Source organism: Trachurus trachurus, assembly GCF_905171665.1.
Source record: "Trachurus trachurus genome assembly, chromosome: 18".
Classification (NCBI taxonomy): Eukaryota; Metazoa; Chordata; class Actinopteri; order Carangiformes; family Carangidae; genus Trachurus; species Trachurus trachurus.
In genome coordinates, this window is record NC_139909.1 from 5,397,090 (window position 1) to 5,413,665 (window position 16,576).

The 16,576-nt window shown below is 40.6% G+C and overlaps 2 protein-coding genes across 4 annotated transcripts in view; one reads left to right on the forward strand and one right to left on the reverse strand.

The window, feature by feature from the left end:
* LOC311001710 (butyrophilin subfamily 3 member A2-like) overlaps positions 1 to 16,576 on the reverse strand; it is a 59,857-nt gene extending 43,281 nt beyond the window's left edge. The window contains exons 1-13 of one of the 3 annotated variants that reach the window (XM_083992828.1): positions 16,423 to 16,576; positions 15,136 to 15,397; positions 14,997 to 15,049; positions 13,828 to 14,031; positions 13,575 to 13,661; positions 13,327 to 13,473; positions 13,186 to 13,230; positions 13,072 to 13,089; positions 12,890 to 12,967; positions 12,663 to 12,762; positions 12,040 to 12,157; positions 11,784 to 11,928; positions 10,133 to 11,048 (exon numbers count right to left, since the gene is read on the reverse strand). In XM_083992828.1, coding sequence (XP_083848954.1) covers positions 10,885 to 11,048; positions 11,784 to 11,928; positions 12,040 to 12,157; positions 12,663 to 12,762; positions 12,890 to 12,967; positions 13,072 to 13,089; positions 13,186 to 13,230; positions 13,327 to 13,473; positions 13,575 to 13,661; positions 13,828 to 14,031; positions 14,997 to 15,049; positions 15,136 to 15,397; positions 16,423 to 16,495 — 1,494 coding nt within the window. In that variant the 5' untranslated portion in view covers positions 16,496 to 16,576 and the 3' untranslated portion in view covers positions 10,133 to 10,884. Of the gene's footprint in view, positions 1 to 10,132; positions 11,049 to 11,783; positions 11,929 to 12,039; positions 12,158 to 12,662; positions 12,763 to 12,889; positions 12,968 to 13,071; positions 13,090 to 13,185; positions 13,231 to 13,326; positions 13,474 to 13,574; positions 13,665 to 13,827; positions 14,032 to 14,996; positions 15,050 to 15,135; positions 15,398 to 16,422 lie in introns of those variants that run through there. The other 2 variants (XM_083992827.1, XM_083992829.1) reach the window with 2 other exon arrangements.
* prelid1b (PRELI domain containing 1b) lies at positions 329 to 6,605 on the forward strand. The gene is made up of 6 exons (XM_083992301.1): positions 329 to 435; positions 1,772 to 1,908; positions 2,607 to 2,832; positions 4,179 to 4,292; positions 4,429 to 4,507; positions 5,761 to 6,605. The coding sequence occupies exons 2-6, from the start codon at positions 1,817 to 1,819 to the stop codon at positions 5,865 to 5,867; spliced, it is 618 nt and encodes a 205-aa protein (XP_083848427.1). The 5' UTR covers positions 329 to 435; positions 1,772 to 1,816; the 3' UTR covers positions 5,868 to 6,605.

The following is a 16,576-nucleotide window of genomic DNA, read 5'->3' on the forward strand; positions in this document are numbered from 1 at the left end:
TCGAAAGCAACTGGACTTAGTCATTTGTCTAGACAAATTGTCTATTTCCTAGACAAATAACTAAGTCCAGTTGCTTTCGATTTAACCTCCTTTGAAATGTCAAATAAATGTACTGCAGTAAAAACGTATATAGATATTGTAAAGTATCATAGGAAGGTAATATACGCACCTGTCTTGAGAGTCTCTTGTTTTTGTCCGCTGTCACGCGTTGTTGTTTCTACTTCTTTTTAAATGATTAAACCTCACCATCTAGTGGAGGAAAATGGGACCTACGCCTGTGGTTTCTTCTGTGATGATGATCACCTGACTGACTCCCATAGATAGCAGCAGCAAAACATCCACCGAGCTGCTGCTGTGTTTCCCCTTTACCGGCTGCTCCGTGCGCGCTTGGGCCGCCACACCGAGCCGACCGCGCCGAGAGGCCGACGGCTGCAGGTACGTCCGCTCATCGGCGCCGGTTCGACGGCAACGCGCTACGGTTCTATCCGACGGCGGCTGCTGGAACGCCGGATTCGTTCCACTGGAGCTATCGGTGTAGCAGCATGCTAACTGGCTACTACCGTACTAGTACTCCGCGGAGCCTTTTTGCCTCGCAACTTTTTACTGCTGATGACCGTTGAAATAAAATATGACCCCTTCACTCCTGATGCTGATGAACACCTGAACTCACCTGAGCCTCACCTGTTAGGTTGAATTCAGCCGTTAAAACACAAATAACGTTGTAATTACACACACAAACTCACACAGCGCTGGTTGAAGCGAGCTTCATATTCGACAGTTTAACGGGAGGTTAAAGTAAACAAACTGCTGTGATGACAACCGTTATTAGCACCGTTTCGACACTCGTTAAAACTTTTATCATTTAATAAAAAACAAAAACACCTAACTTAACGGTCGCTCCTCAACTTTACCCGTTAACTGACAACTGCACCGACTTCAGCGTCGTCCCCTTCGGTAGAAATTCAAACAGCTAGTAGCACTCAACTGACACTAACGGTCTAACGTTAATTTGATAACGTTAACGTTTGAAAATAAAGTTACCATAGCAGCGCCGGTTAGTGACGATTCAACCGCATAAACGTTAAACGAAGTGACCGTTATTAACAGACAAAAACCGTGTAACTTACAGTAGGTCCAGTTAGCAACATTAACGGAAGATATTAGCGTTTAGAAGCTAAACGAGTAATGATAGCGCGAACGTTTTAACGGTTATTTCTTAGAAGACGACTCAAAAAAAAAAAAAAATCAAATCCTGTTACCAATTATGTATTTCTGTCATAAACAGGTCATATCTGTCACTGTGAAGACTCAGAGTTTTGCCCCTGTGTTGCACAAGCGTTGGTGGTATAGTGGTTAGCATAGCTGCCTTCCAAGCAGTTGACCCGGGTTCGATTCCCGGCCAACGCAAACTTTTTTTTTTTTTTGAGTGTAAACATCGTAAATATACTTTACTTTTTTCATGTTGACTATAGTACTTGCATTTCTTTTTTTTTTTTTATATGTTTCAGTCACAGATTTATCCATACAGAAATAACCAACCATAATATTTTAATGACTGAATAATGTTTTCACTCGTTTTTTTTTTTTTTTGCAAAAGGTGAGGATTTGCCATTTCCCATCACCTGAAGACTGGGAAATTATTTCTGGCATTATTCCCCATTTATTTGTTTTTTGTTTGGCAAAGTGACTCATGTTATTCCTTGCCTGTCAGATATAAGGCATTGATGTTGATGAAATAACCTTTTATCTCTGTTGTCGGTTTCCCTCACAGCTCCTGGATGAGCCGTCCGTACGCCCTGTCTGTGTTTGTGTAGACATGGGCAGGTATTTCCACAGTGAGGTCGACATCAAGAGTCCGTGGTATCAGGTGCTGGCTGCCTTCTGGCAGCGCTACCCCAACCCATTCAGGTACCATGACATGCTATTTTCATCGTCAATCAATTTGACAAATATTTTTGATTAATCATTTTGCCTGTAAATAACAGGAAATAGTGAAGAAGAAGGCTGTTAATGATGTTACCATGAAATGTCAAGAAGGCTGTTATTTCAAAATACACTGGATAATTATTCATCGAACATGACCAATAACAAATGATCCACTTTTACTTTCATTGGAATTTTCTGTTGTTGTTTTCTCATTTCATTACTTTTTTTTGACGTTACCTGATCTTCTGCTGTGCAAATAGAAATGTAAGTTTACCTGCCAGAACAAGTTTTTTTTCTCCCCATCCTGTAAAAAACCTGTCAGTCTTCCTGTTAAATTACCCCCAACTTCCCACCCCCCACAGTTTAGAGGAACCACTGCCTAAGCCCCTAATCATACCCTCCCTCACTGTAAACCTCAGTATAACCTCAACCCGCAAACTTAACCCTCCAACAGCCTGAAAAACACTCACTTTTCAAAACTGTACGCAGTTTCTAAAAAATCTTCACTTTCTAAATTGAGATCGTCATCACTCTCTATAATGTCCGACTCCTCATTTTCTTAAAGTGTCCTTGCAATTCAAACTTTCTTTACCTTTTTTAAAATGTCTTCAGTTTCTACATATGTCCTCATTTACAATAATGCCCTTTATTTCCTAAATCCGTAATACATGGATCATCAGCACCCACGTCCTCACTGAGGATGTCCTCTACCGTGAGGTCACCCCCAACAACCACCTGTTGTCGCGGCGACTGTTGACGAAGACCAACCGGCTGCCGGGCTGGGCGGAGCGCGTCTTCCCCGCCCACATGGCCCGGGCCGTCTACGTGCTGGAGGACTCCATCGTGGACCCGCAAAGACGCACACTCACCACCAAGACCTGGAACCTCAACCACAACACACTGATGGTGAGAGAAAGAAGGTCCGTTACCATGGTTATAGTAGATCACCACCTGTTAACTACAAAGTTCAAATGACTTTGAACCAACGTATCATTGGTTAGAATTTAAGTCTTTTCTTTTCAAGGGAATATAAATCCTTGAATGAATTAACGAATGAATGAATGCATGAATGAAAATTTGTTTATCTCGGTCAGGTCATTCAAAATTAAAAGTCCAACAGAAAACATCAGTTCAACTAGAAAAAAGCCAAACCGAAAAGGCATAGGCTGAAGCTATCGCTTATTTTCGCCTACCCTTCTTACATGATCAACTTCATCAGATCACATCATTCAAAACATCAAACAGAAATCATATCGTTTTGCACAAAATCCCAAACATAATTCCATAATAGTGTCAGCTACATCAACCGCATCTCTCCTTATTCTTAAACAAACGTTTTAATTCATGAATTGACTGGCACATCTTCAATTTGTCATCAAATGCATTCCATATATTTACACCCCTTACAGAAATACATTGATCTTTTATTTTAGTCCTGGACTTAGTTTTTTCAATCATACGTTTCCCTCGGAGCTCATATCTACATTCCCTTTTTCTTAAACATGTTCTTAATTTTACAAGGTAACAAGTTGTTATACACTTTGTACATTATCAATGCTATTTTATAGTCCACTAAGGCCATACATTTGAAGGCCCTTAATTTAATAAATAATTCATTTGATGGTTCTCTATAATATGACTTGGTAATAATCCATACAGCTCTTTTTTGAAGAATAAAGATCGGTTTAGTATGGGTAGGATATGCATTCCCCCATATTTCTAGACAATACGTTATGTAAGGAACAACCATTGTAGGCTACAATACAGAATATACAAAGCACGCTGGTTCAACATATCTTTTATCTTGTATAATATGGCAATTGACTTCCTTGACAGGAAGTTAGAAAGAGTTTAGGAACAAGGTCCAACAAAGGTCTGCAGACCGACTAGATGAAGTGATTTTGTGATCAATGGGGACGTCTTATTGACAATAAGACGTCCCCATTGACCACAAAATCCCTAGTCGGTCAAAGAAGTTACCACAATAAGTTATTGTGGTAACTTCTTTGAACGGTTGAAAAGCTTCACCTTCATGATACACCTGCTTGATGCTGTATCAGGAAGGTCCGTAACTTTCTGAAGGTCTACAGTCCATTCATTGTTTGACAAAGTCTGTAAACAGACAAAGTGCATTCTATGAACGCAGTGTTGAACTCCAACACTTTACAGATGGAGGACAGATGTTTGAACAATGATATGGATTGTAAATAAAATACATCAGCCTTCCTTCAGTATTTGTTTCTGTCTCTTAGACGGTGGTGGAGCGGTGTTCGTTTGAAGAAGACTCTAGTCGTCCAACCTGGACCAAACTGAGGAGGGAGGCCTGGATCTCCTCGGCTGTTTACGGCCTGGCCCGACCCATACAGGTATACACACAGACGTTTTCCTATCTATGCTTGTGTCCAGACTGTGTCCCTAACTAAACTGCTTCTTGTACCATTGGTTACAGACGTCCTCCAGGTGAAGTCTCTCTCTGTTTAACTCTTTGTGTTTCTCCAACAGGAGTTTGGTGTTTCCAGGTTTAAAAGTAACCAAGCCAAAGCCATGAAGGGGCTGGAGTTTGCTCTGTCCAAGATACAGAGTAAGACGCTCACACACATGTTTACACTTGTGCACTTTTTTAATTAAAGCAGAAGTGAGTGATATATTTGTGTTAATATAAGTCTTAAATAGTTATATCTTCCGACAGCAATCACTTACATAGAGTGTTTGGTCTGAAACACGGGTCTCTCAGTCCCTCTGCTCTGCTCTGAGCCGAAGAGAAAACATTTATCGTATCCTACAGTTTTTATCCAATGAGGAGAGAGAACGGCATGCAGGGCTGTGTGTGCAGCCAAGGAACGCCGTGAATGTGGTGACGTAGCGACGAGGACTGTTATGGTGCGTTCAAGGAAACTCGTATTTTTCCGACCGTGAAGTGGTACCAGTTCGATCTGGTACGAGTTCACCGGTCGGAAGTTACGAGTGGCCGTTATAGTGACTTTCACCGGTAAAACAGGTCGGAAAAACACGAGTGGGTTGCCTGGAACGCTACAAAGTCGTAAGTTGTGACTTGAAGCTGTAATTTACGATTTCAAAAGCCTGCCTGGAACGCAGCATTAGCGAAAACGACCGGATCACTCACTTCTGCTTTAAGTGTGAATGCTGAAAGCTAAATTCAGGAATTTTTCAAACTTTTCGTGTCTTCATCGTCATCTTCGACAATTCAAGTAATTTCCAGCCATTTCATACAAAATATCACATCTTCTACTTTTAAATCTATTCTCAGCCATTGCTTTGGCTATGTTAGCGCTGGTTCATCAGTTTTCCTTCCTGTCAGGTTAGCTGCAGATTTCAACTATTCAACCATTACACTTAAACATGCAGGATTTCAATGTTTTCTTCTCCCTTTAACATTTCTACTGCTTTTTACCTTTAAAAGACATTCATCTCATACTCCAAGTTATATGTTTCAGCTTTAGCATTAGCCTTTTTCAACATTGCTTTAGCAGTTTCTTCAGCTCATTTAGCATTGATTCAACAATTTCTTCAGCTCATTCAACATTGCTTCAGCAATAGTGTTCAGCTGCTTTCAGCATTCACATGCATTTTTCTGCAGGAGATGCTATCTTTTTCTAGTTTTCAACTTAGAATCACCCTCAAAAATACCTACCAACCACTTTTATCGAACTGAATAAAGTAGTCTTTAACACCATAGATGGTAGTTGGGGCTAAAATCAATCATCAAACCTTACGGACGATTAGTTGAAGAGTTACCTGTAACCAAACCTTGAAAGAAACAAACAATCAATCAAAGTAACACTAAAATGTATTTGATTGTTTTATCACCTATAGCTGAGCCCAGCCCTAATCTCCACGGAGACCAGGGAGAGTCGTCAGAGAAGCACAAGCCCCTCCCACAACCAGCCACCTCTACCCAGAAACCCAAGCAGTTTGTCTGAACATCACGGGAACCTCTACTGTTGTTGCTATAGAAATCCTGAAGCTATCGATCTGAACTGGAACTGCATCGACCTCAGCTGCTGTGATTGGTTGACCTGCGATGTCGTCATCATCGGACAAGATGTGCAGCTTTAACGTTTGACCGAGGCGAAAAATAATGAGTATTAGTTTCTCAGGATTCACTGGGACGTATTTAAACCTTCTTAGTAAAAATATTCTGTTTTTTACACTTGCTTTTGTTTGATTGATTGTTTGTTTGTTTTTTACACTTTTTCCTAGATCATTCTATCTATAGTATTTAATTCTATAGTATTTTGGTCAGTTTACGTAGAATAAAACTTTCAAGTAATAGCCTATTTTGTTATTTAAGAAAAGAGAAGAGATAAAGAAATCTAGAACTTATATGTATAATGAGAAATCATGTTATTTTTAATGGTTGATGTTATGAAGTATACAGCTCATGTCCCAGATGTTTTCTGTCTACGCTAGTTTTCTGTCACTGTCATATAATTTTTGTATTTTTATATGAGTATTGATCTTGAATCACTATTTTGAATCATTGTGTCCTATTTATTTATATGTTATATGTTCTTCTTATCGTTTTATTCATTCCAATAACATATCTTTTGTCATTTTCTTGATCATTTACTGGGAACTCTCGCCTGCTAGATTAATTTAAACTTTGAGAATTTTTTCTGTATTTCTAGTTTTAGTTCTGAACATGAACGTTGCATCAGATCCGAGCCGTGGTCGACTGTTGCATGTTGTTTACACGCACGTTTCACATTCTGACCATTAATAACTGGATAATGGAACAGAATTGTACCTCATTCAGTTGCCCTCTGGTGGCCAACTATTAAACTCCAACCTGATGATTCTTAAGTTGTCTGCTGTGGTTGATTTGGTGACGCCTGACGCTACAGTAAACACTGTAGTTAAAAAAAAAAAAGTTAAAAGTCCCACTGGGTCTAAATCCAGTGCAGCGGAACAAAGCAAAAAGCAAGGAAAACTTTATTTGTATAGCACATTTCACTCCAGGTGGAAGTACAATGTGCTTTACAGAGCTTTCCACAAGGAATAAAAACAAAATACAAAATAAAATTAAAATAAAAGCATAAATCAGACTACTGCTGTAGCTAAAAAGAAATGTTTTGAGTTATTTTATTCGTGGGGCATAATAATTAAAAGGGACCTCAGCTGTTTTCATGCCGACCAGGGTTAAAATTTAAAAATCTATTCTAAAATTTACAGCGAGCCAATGTAAAGACCTCCGAGCGAGTGTTATATGATCATACTTCCTTTTTCTTGTTAAAACTTGAGCAGCTTTTTTCACACCTGCTTCTTCACTTCAAGTACACGATCGTCTTTCACAGTTTATTTCTACTTAACAGAAACAGGAACGACCTGAGGGGGAATTAAGTGAATGAAGATGCAGATCTCTTGGGTTTATTTTGGACTGGTTTCCAATTCGAACGCAAATGGGTCCAGTTACGCCTTCAGGGTTTTTCAGCTCTCGATCTTCTGTTTGAACTTCATCTTTGACTTTTATTATTTTAACTCTTCTATACATGCATATTACACAGTTCTGCTATTGTTCAGTCAGAACCACGGTCATGTTGGCTGCTGTTCTCACTGTTCATCACCTACAGATCTGTGAGTTTGAGTGTTAAAACACAAGAATGTGTTTCTAAACCAAAAATAATATTATATTTATCAACTACAAGTATCAAAACTCACAATTTGGCTTCACAGCCTGGTTAAAAACACAACATTTTGGCTCACAAGCAGTAAATACAATAAAAGAATGAGCACAAATACACAGTACAAACAACAATATTGGACATGATGTTGGTGTGGATGATGTTTATGAACTCAACAAAGTTACTGCATTTAGTATAAAGGGCTTTTTGTATAATATAATATTGTTGGTCTTGTATGAGTCCAATTTCCTGATCAGATACAAGCGTTACATTGTTTTTGTTTCTACGCTGTAGTGACTGTAAAACTTAAAGGGATAGTTCACCCAAAATTCAAATTTCACTCATTATCTACTCACCCTCATGTCGACTAAGGGCTGGGAGAAGTTTCAGAGTCCTCCATGGCTTCTCTGAGTTACAGGGGGGTCCGCACGGCAGTATTTGTCCATATAATGGTTGTGAATGGGGCTCACTTTTCTTCGTCCAGAAAGACACCAAAAATGTGGAAAATTTATGTTTTTTGGTGTTTCTTTTTGGACGAAGAAAAGTGGTATCCATTCACAACCATTATATGGACATGCACTGCTACGCCGAGACCCCCTGTAACTCAGAGAAGCCACGGAGGACTCTGAAACTTCTCCCAGCCCTTAGTCCACATGAGGGTGAGTAGATAATGAGTGAAATTTGAATTTTGGGTGAACTATCCCTTTAAACGGATTAGTGACATATCTGGACTGACCTGTAGGCTATGTGTATGTGGAAAAATCATATTAACTCATTCATCTATTATCACATGCTTGGTGATCAACAGCTCATGTTCTGACTTTGACTATTTGGGTATTGTAGGGAATTATTTTTTCTCCAGTGGATGAGGTATGTGTGATTACTATGGCAACAGAGCATGTGGAAACAGGACGTCCAGTAACAGGGAGGGAGATACGATTACCGGTGGATGATCACAGGAAGTCAGAGTCCCCCACCCTGGATTTTTATCTATTAACAGGTCGTAGTTGCTTAAATTAGTCAGGCAGTGACACAATGAAACTGAAATAGTGACCCTCTCTACATCCAGAATGGTTTCAGTTTTGTTTCCTGATACACTGACTACACACTCTCATGATGTTGATAAAATACTCTTTATTCTACGTAAAGCATTGAAAAACATTCAAGCATTCATTTCATATTCCAGTGATTATTTCATTATTTTCATGAGCAAAACAAATGTGAGAAAAAAAGGCTTTATGACACACAATGATGATGAAACACTGACATTAACACTGAAGTTACAGAAATGTAGGAAGCCCTTTCTAAAACAGCTCTTAACTGTAACACATTGTGTTTTTATCATAAGCAGCGATTCTTTAAAACGTAATAAATAAGTAGTTTGACTGTTTCTTTTGTTCCGTGGCATTTTAAATATATCTCTTGAGATGAGCAGACAAATGATTTTCTTGTAACTTTTTCACTCCAGGCAACTGATTGTTTTTTTTTCAAGACACATTATAATGGAAGTCCACTTCAGCATTAGTGTTTAGCATTAAATGGTAAATGGTAAATGGTCTGTATTTATATAGCGCTTTTACTATACCTGAACGATACCCAAAGCGCTTTACAGTACATCACATTCACCCATTCACACACACATTCACACACTGATGGCGGAAGCTGCCATGCAAGGCGCTAACCACGACCCATCAGGAGCAAGGTGGGTAAGGTGTCTTGCCCAAGGACACTATAGTGTTTTTTTGGCTTGTATGTAAACATCATAAAAATAGGACTGTTCTGAAAACGTCTTAGGTTTTTTTGGCCTGCTTATTTAAAACAGTGGCACTTTAGGGACACACATATACAAACATAATACGCAGCAGATTATTGGTATCATACAAAAGCTGGCTCCTGCTGACTGGGGCTGGCGCCTTGGAGAAGAACGCGTTCATTGGAAATCTTTACCGACCAACATCTTTAGCAGATTTAAATCTGCCTTCATCACCTGGTTTTTTACGTATCCAATCCAAACAAAATTTAATTGGTTCATTGTAAAACATGTATTTATTGATGCAAATGTGGTGATTTCTGTACGTAGGCTACAGAGCCCCGGGGCAAAGCTGCTGCTGCTCTGTGTGAAGCTTCATTTTTCATTAAAACGAACTAATACGACTGCCACAATTGATAGACTCCATCAATGAGACCAACATTTATCTCCTAAAAAGAATTTAACCAGCCGGCGGTAAACCTCTACAAACCTGCGGGTAAGTTAATTAAAGATCGTTTCCTCCCCCGGCATGACGACGTAGTTTGGCCGGCCAACGAGCTCTGCAGAGAGGTTGCTGAGGGGCCGCTCCTCCGCTCCTCTGGTGCTCGCTGGAGCTTCACTTCCCCCAGCGTCGAAGCAAACTTCTAAACAGCCGCCATTTGGATAAACTAACCGCACATTGGGGATCTAAACCTTTACTTTCTCGCATGAAAAAATATTAAAACTAGGGATGTCACAATTACTTGTTTTCAAAATTAATCGCGGTATTAAACGCCACAATTAATTTATCGTAAAGATTCTTAAATACCGTCACTTTCCAAAAAAGATTATTTTGGAAACACAGAGGCAGATGTGCACAAAAGTTAAGGTAAATGTAAGAAATACTGGTCAATTTACCTAATGTAACATGGTAGAAATTGAAATGTTAGCGTCTCATTTGTGATAAAAAACAAACAATTAAAATAAACTTAAACATTTGGTATAGCCTAGATGACAATGATTTGAATATTTAAAACACTTCCCCTGGAGGATTCATAATTGGTTACATATGAATAGTAGATACTTAAAATATTTAGTGTAAAGATTTGTAATGTAATTATATTTTGACTGTGTTTGATTTTACACATTCATATGTTGTGAAATTAATTAGGCTAATGCGTAATAATCGTGATAATCGTAATACCGTGATTATTTCTCTGACAATAATCGTACAAAGAAAATCTATAATCGTGACATCCTTAATTTAATAAAGTGACGAAATAACAGCGCTACAGTGGGAAATAAAACAATAAGTAATGGCGGCGGAAGTCGGGGTGGTGGAAGAGAGGTGTGTTTATGAAAGCAGGCTCCACGGTGACGTCAACACAGGAGCAGAGTCAAAATCTCCTAATTTTGCAGCGTGCAGCCTCATGAGCTACTGTGGCTTAAACAAAGAGCCCAAACGAAAAAACTCAGCCACTTTCAAACCCCAGATTTTCAGGCAAGTTTCAGGTCCAACACCAATATACACGTTTTAACAAGGAAAAATGCGATTTGTGGGTGATGACTCCTTTTACACGTCAGCAGCTACACTGTTTGTGTGTTGAAAGTGAAGCCTTGGCCAGCGAACCACTTGGCTCTGGCGACAACGTCATTGGCGAAGTCCTTGTACGGCGTCGCGCTGTCCACGTCCACGTCCTCCTTTAAATTAAGGATGGTCCCGTCTCCTGCGATGTAACAAGCCAACGCTCCTGAAACACAGCAGAGACAGCTGAGACCACAGGGTTTCCCAGAATACCTTCCACTAGGGATGTCACAATTACTTGTTTTCACAATTAATTGCGGTATTAAATGCCACAATTAATTGATCGCAAAGGTTCCTAAATACCGTCACTTTCCAAAAAAAGATTATGTATGAACCGTGTCGGCAAATGTGGCGCCAAAATAAAGGTGAATGCACAGATACTGGTTCATTTACCTAACGTAGCTTTGGATTGGTAGGAGTTTAAATGCTAGAGTGTCATTTGTAATTAAAAAAAAAAGATTAAAAGTAACTTAAACATTTGGTGTCAATGACAATGACTTGAATATTTCAAACACTTCCCCTGGCGGATTAATAATTGGTCATATTTTAATAGATATTTAAAATATCTTATAATTAGTAATGTATATTTTTACTATATTTGATTTTACACACTCAGTGTTGTGAAATTAATTAATGCATAATAATCGTGATAATCGTAATACCGTGATTATTTCTCTGACAATAATCGTACCAAAAAAATCTATTATCGTGACATCCCTACCTTCCACCAACCTCAGCAGACACAAAAGCTGCTATGGCGGTTCAGAATAGACAACATTTAGATCAATAGTCCAACCTGAGTGGATCCAAACCAAAACATGCACGAGAGATTATATATCTCATCTGACCCTGTACGACCATAATAAAAGAGGAAAGGGGGCAGAGGCGGCCATTTTTTTACCAATCAGATGTTGTTCTTTGGTCCATGACTTCCTCTCCCTCGCCATTTTCTCAATGAGCGATGCGAGGAATCTGGTTCCTTGTTCCAGGTGCTCCCTGCTGTACGGGCCGACACGGTCGCAGCCCGGGTGGTAAGTCTTGTGGATCTGTCACAATGACATTATTGACAAATGAGAAATCACAGCAGCCTTAGATCAGAAACAGGTGCAGAAATCTCATTAATGTTTCATAACTTGTAAATGTAAACACACACACACCTGCATGAGACCAAAGCAGTTTGGGTCGTGCTGTCCATATCCACTGGTATCCAGTGACGCTCCAGCCTGCGACTGTCTGGAGACGATGGCAGCGATGTAGCCGGGGTGGACGTCCACTCTGCAGAACATGACGAAAAACTGTCAGAGATGCAACACAACGACAACGATGGCAACAACCAGAGGCTACGCTACAACAAAGAGACGTGAAACCAGCTCAGTGTTTGAGCTGTCGCTCATAGTTCAACATTTTGGCAAATTGGCCCATTGCCATAATCCCTATAGTCATAGCAGTAGGTTCGTTACCTTTATCGGTCGGTGCAAGCTATTTTTAGAACGGTGGATCCAACAACTCCAAAACGCTCTGGTGGACAAGTTGTGACCTGCACATTCACCACGCTATGAGATAATAATGGAACGTTATGAGACGGAGTTGTTTTTGAGGTAAATTCAGAGACTGCTTGCTAAAAAACTGTCCCTGAAGGCAACGCGCATCAGCGGTATTGCATGAATTTACCTCTAAAACAACTCTAAAACAATTAAAAGTAACAAACCTACTGCTATGACTATAGGGATTATGGCAATGGGCCAATTTGCCAAAATGTTGAACTATCCCTTTAACGTACTCTGTTCCCACACTGTTGATTATTTCTTTGTAATTGTTCATCCTCTCCAGGTCTTGTTCTGCCAGCCTCTCTGAAGCTCTGACTCCATCTAGAGGTTGATCTGAAACAAAGACAACAAATCAGAGCTGTGATCTGATATCGGAGCTCATTCAAGTTGCTTCAGTGAAGTCGTAGTATTTGCTTAAAGGACTGGAGAGAAGGTGGAGGTGAAAACTGACTGAACTGACCGTAGCCCAACCTAATATGGGCTTTTGCAGTGTCCTTGGACGCTCCTCTGGTTTTCACTTTGGAGATATCTCTATAGTCTGTGGACACAGAGGATGGGGGATACTTTAGTCTTCTATAATGTACAATTTAAGACTTTTAAAAACCTCTTAATGAGGAAAATGTCTTTGAGTTGGAGACGTACCTTTGAGAAGTGGCTCAGCTGAGAAAAAAACACACATAGTTTCAGTTATCGCCACAATAATCAATTGTGTCCATTCAAATTAACTGTATTAAAAGACAAGAAAGGAGAACTTACCTTCTTCTGCTTTGGCCGGTGATGGGATCAATCTGAGGATGAACTCTACAACACAGAACCAGACAGGAAGTGACTGTAGCAGCCGGAATAACAAACTCATTTACTATAGAAAACAAAAAACAAAAAAACAAGCGGACCAACCTATCGGAGGTTGAAGCCTCTCAATCTTCCAGACAGCGACAAGGAAGCCCACGACTGCAACCACGACCACGACACAAACCAGGATGATGGCCGTGATCCATCCATGACTCTCTGCTGCATCTGGACGACTCAAGTGATCTGCAAGATCTGTAAAAACAAACATGAATATATAAATAAAGTGGAAAAACAGAAATCCTTCTGAGGCTGCCAACCAACACAAAACACTGACAAGTCATTAGACGTTTTACCAGAGATCTGTATCGTCTTCTCCTTCACCAGGCTAATTTCAGGAATCTTCACTCGACACGTCAAGAATCGACCCGATTTTAATTTTCCTGCTGTAACAGAAACAAAACAAGCAAACAAAAGTTAGGTCTCAGGTGATTGTTCTAGAAATCTAGATCCTCATGACCAGAGAACAAAAAATGTTAAAGACCGGCGGAAGAATTTACAAATACTGTATTTCAAGTCAGACAGAAGCACAGGTACTGGTCGACCTACTTTTAAACGCTGTCAGGTCCATGTGCGCCCTGACGGTGTAGAAGTCGTTTGGTTCGTCCGATGAACTGGTCTCAGCCTGGAGGTCGTTCTCCTCCTCGTCTAACAGAGAAATCTGTGGTTTTGGGCCCCAGCCGCTGCACTCGCATCGTACAAGCGGCTCATTGGATGAACTGTCCACAGTCAGTTGGACCTCGGACATCTGAGCTGCGAGAGAGAGACACGGCACGCCCGTCACTGCAGGATGCCAACCCCTGATAACGGCTCATATGTTCAGCCACGCTAACAGCATCAACCTGTCCACACTCAGGTCCAGACTGAAAAAGGTCAACAACTCCAGGACAAACTGAAATCAAATTCTGTCCAGACCTTCATGGTCCCCAGAGGACGGGTCCCATGGACACTGGGTGTAATTTGCTAAAGACACTCAAAGTTCTTTCAGCATAACATTTACCGGGATCATCCCTATGTTCCCCCGGGTCCTATGTTCCCCACTTTGTATGGGACCGGGGAACATAGGACCCTTTTTCTAAAAAAAAGGGTCCTATGTTCCCCGCTTTTCCCCAAAAGGACCCGGGGAACATGCAATTTTTGTACCCATACCCGGAAGTTGAGTTGTGACTTTGAGTGAGAAGTGGAATTGTCCCATTGGTTGGGTTTAGGCAATGAAGAAAGGAGTTGCTCAAGTTTAGTAAAAAGACCAGGTAGAGGCCGGACAGGCCAGATAGACAGAGAGAGTCCATCGACCAGCAACAGCGGGGAACATAGGACCCTCTGTCAGAAAAAGGGTCATATGTTCCCCAGTATGTATTGGGATCGGGGAACATAGGACCCTTTTTGGGAAAAACGGGGAACATTCCTCGATTGGGGAACATAGGTACGCTCCCACATACCTGAGTGGTTTGATTTTTACTGACTGTGGTGATCCTCTTACATTTTTGAGTTCCACTAAAACTTCTCAAGAACTATTGCACGATGGGTTGCCATGACAGTTGGAGGAGACATTCATGTTCCCCAGAAGCATCAAAATGATCATTACAGTTTTCCATTGTCCAAAGTTTGATTTATGCCTCTGGTGACCTGCTATGCTCTGGTAACGCATTTGACATCTATGATTTGTTGTTTTCATGTTTAGCTGCATCAATAAAAATAAAGCATGGCTGCTGTCTTACCAACAACAAGCGAGACGAACGCTTCCTCAATAGATTCGCCAAAAGCGGTACACCTGGACAATAAACAAACGGAAGTAAGTTAAGAATCTAATAAATACTGGTGGAAAATTCACAATACATTTCCTGAAACATGACATACTTGTAGGTACCGCTGTCCCGGTGCGAGACTCTTTGTAGCTTCAGAGTGCCATTTTCCATTTGTTCCACCCGACCGCGGTACTCTGCCGATGTCTCCTTTTCCAGAACCTTTCCGTCACGAACAACACTAACTGTTGAAGATGAACCGTCCACCTTTGACCAATCCCTAGCGGTGACGCCTGAGGCCCTTGTGAGGCACGGGAGGGAGCCATCTTCTCCAGCAGCAACAAAGACTTCCTTTGAGCCGGGCTGTAGGGCCTTACCTGGTCCAGGTAGAACAAGACGATACATTGATTGATTGATTGATTGATTGATTATTTTAATGACCACACAGCCAGGCTGGTGGAATTTGCTTCCAGTACAGCTTATTGGTACAGGTTCCAAACATATAACATGTATAGACAAACATACAATTACATGACCTGTACTTAACAATAACTGTTTTTTTTATTAGCCTACATGTGTAGCCTACAGCAAATGAGAAATTCCAACAACGTAAACAAAAAACAATGGTTCTATCAGGCCAGGATGAAACTTCATAACTTCTTGAGGAAATAAAGATTTCAGACAAAATGACTGTACTTGACTCGAAACACCTCACAAACACACTCTCTACAGATAAACTTAATTTAGATCCAGTTGCTCTGAACATTGGGACAGGTTTTTCCCTTAAATTCCTCATAAACGAATTTCAAGGGCAAACATTTGCTTTATTGGCTCTAGTAACGGTTTGAAACCCTCACACACCCTGTCTCTAAAAAAAAGGCCAAACAAAAACTATAGGGATATTTTTAAGCTAATGGGCTTAGTCATGACAGTTTAAGATGTGACGACGTGAGCTGTGGAAACTCAGAGGAAATTTGAGCTCTCTACACACACACAAACACACACAGAAACTGAAACAGACTCCGACAGCTACATTATCCATTACGGGAGCTATCAAGGTTTATGTAAACTTAGCACAACAACACCACAATGTCAAGCCTGGCTTTCCCCAACGAAGTCCACTAGCAAAGCGGACATTTTAACGTTGCTTTACGTGTACGACCTTATTAATTATGTTTAAACATGAACTTTTACACCTATTACATGTAGTATAAGACCCTCTTTAATTCGGGATATAAAATTACCGGCAGCAATGCGCTATTTTAACGAAAAATCTGCCGTTTACAGCCGCATAGTAAACTTTTATCACCGCGCACCATAGCAACAGAGTTAACGGTTTGAGCAGTTGTCGTCGCCTGGCAACGCCCACGTCTAAAGGGTTTCAAACTTCAAACACACCGACCTGAAACCGCCGGAAACTGGACGCTGCTGAGAGAAAACACGGCGAAGATGGCGGTGAATGTACGGAGCTTCATCCCCGAAGTAGTAGCGGGACAGACGGGGAGAGCGTCTACTATCACTCCGCTGTGTTGTGGTGCGGTTCATTCAAGGAAGTG

Excerpts from the sequence above, each read along its gene's own strand:
- prelid1b (XM_083992301.1), top strand. The coding sequence starts at position 1,817 with ATGGGCAGGTATTTCCACAGTGAGGTCGACATCAAGAGTCCGTGGTAT. Across the intron at positions 1,909-2,606 it reads CGCTACCCCAACCCATTCAG|CACCCACGTCCTCACTGAGG; the intron begins GTACCATGACAT and ends ATGGATCATCAG. Across the intron at positions 2,833-4,178 it reads TCAACCACAACACACTGATG|ACGGTGGTGGAGCGGTGTTC; the intron begins GTGAGAGAAAGA and ends TCTGTCTCTTAG.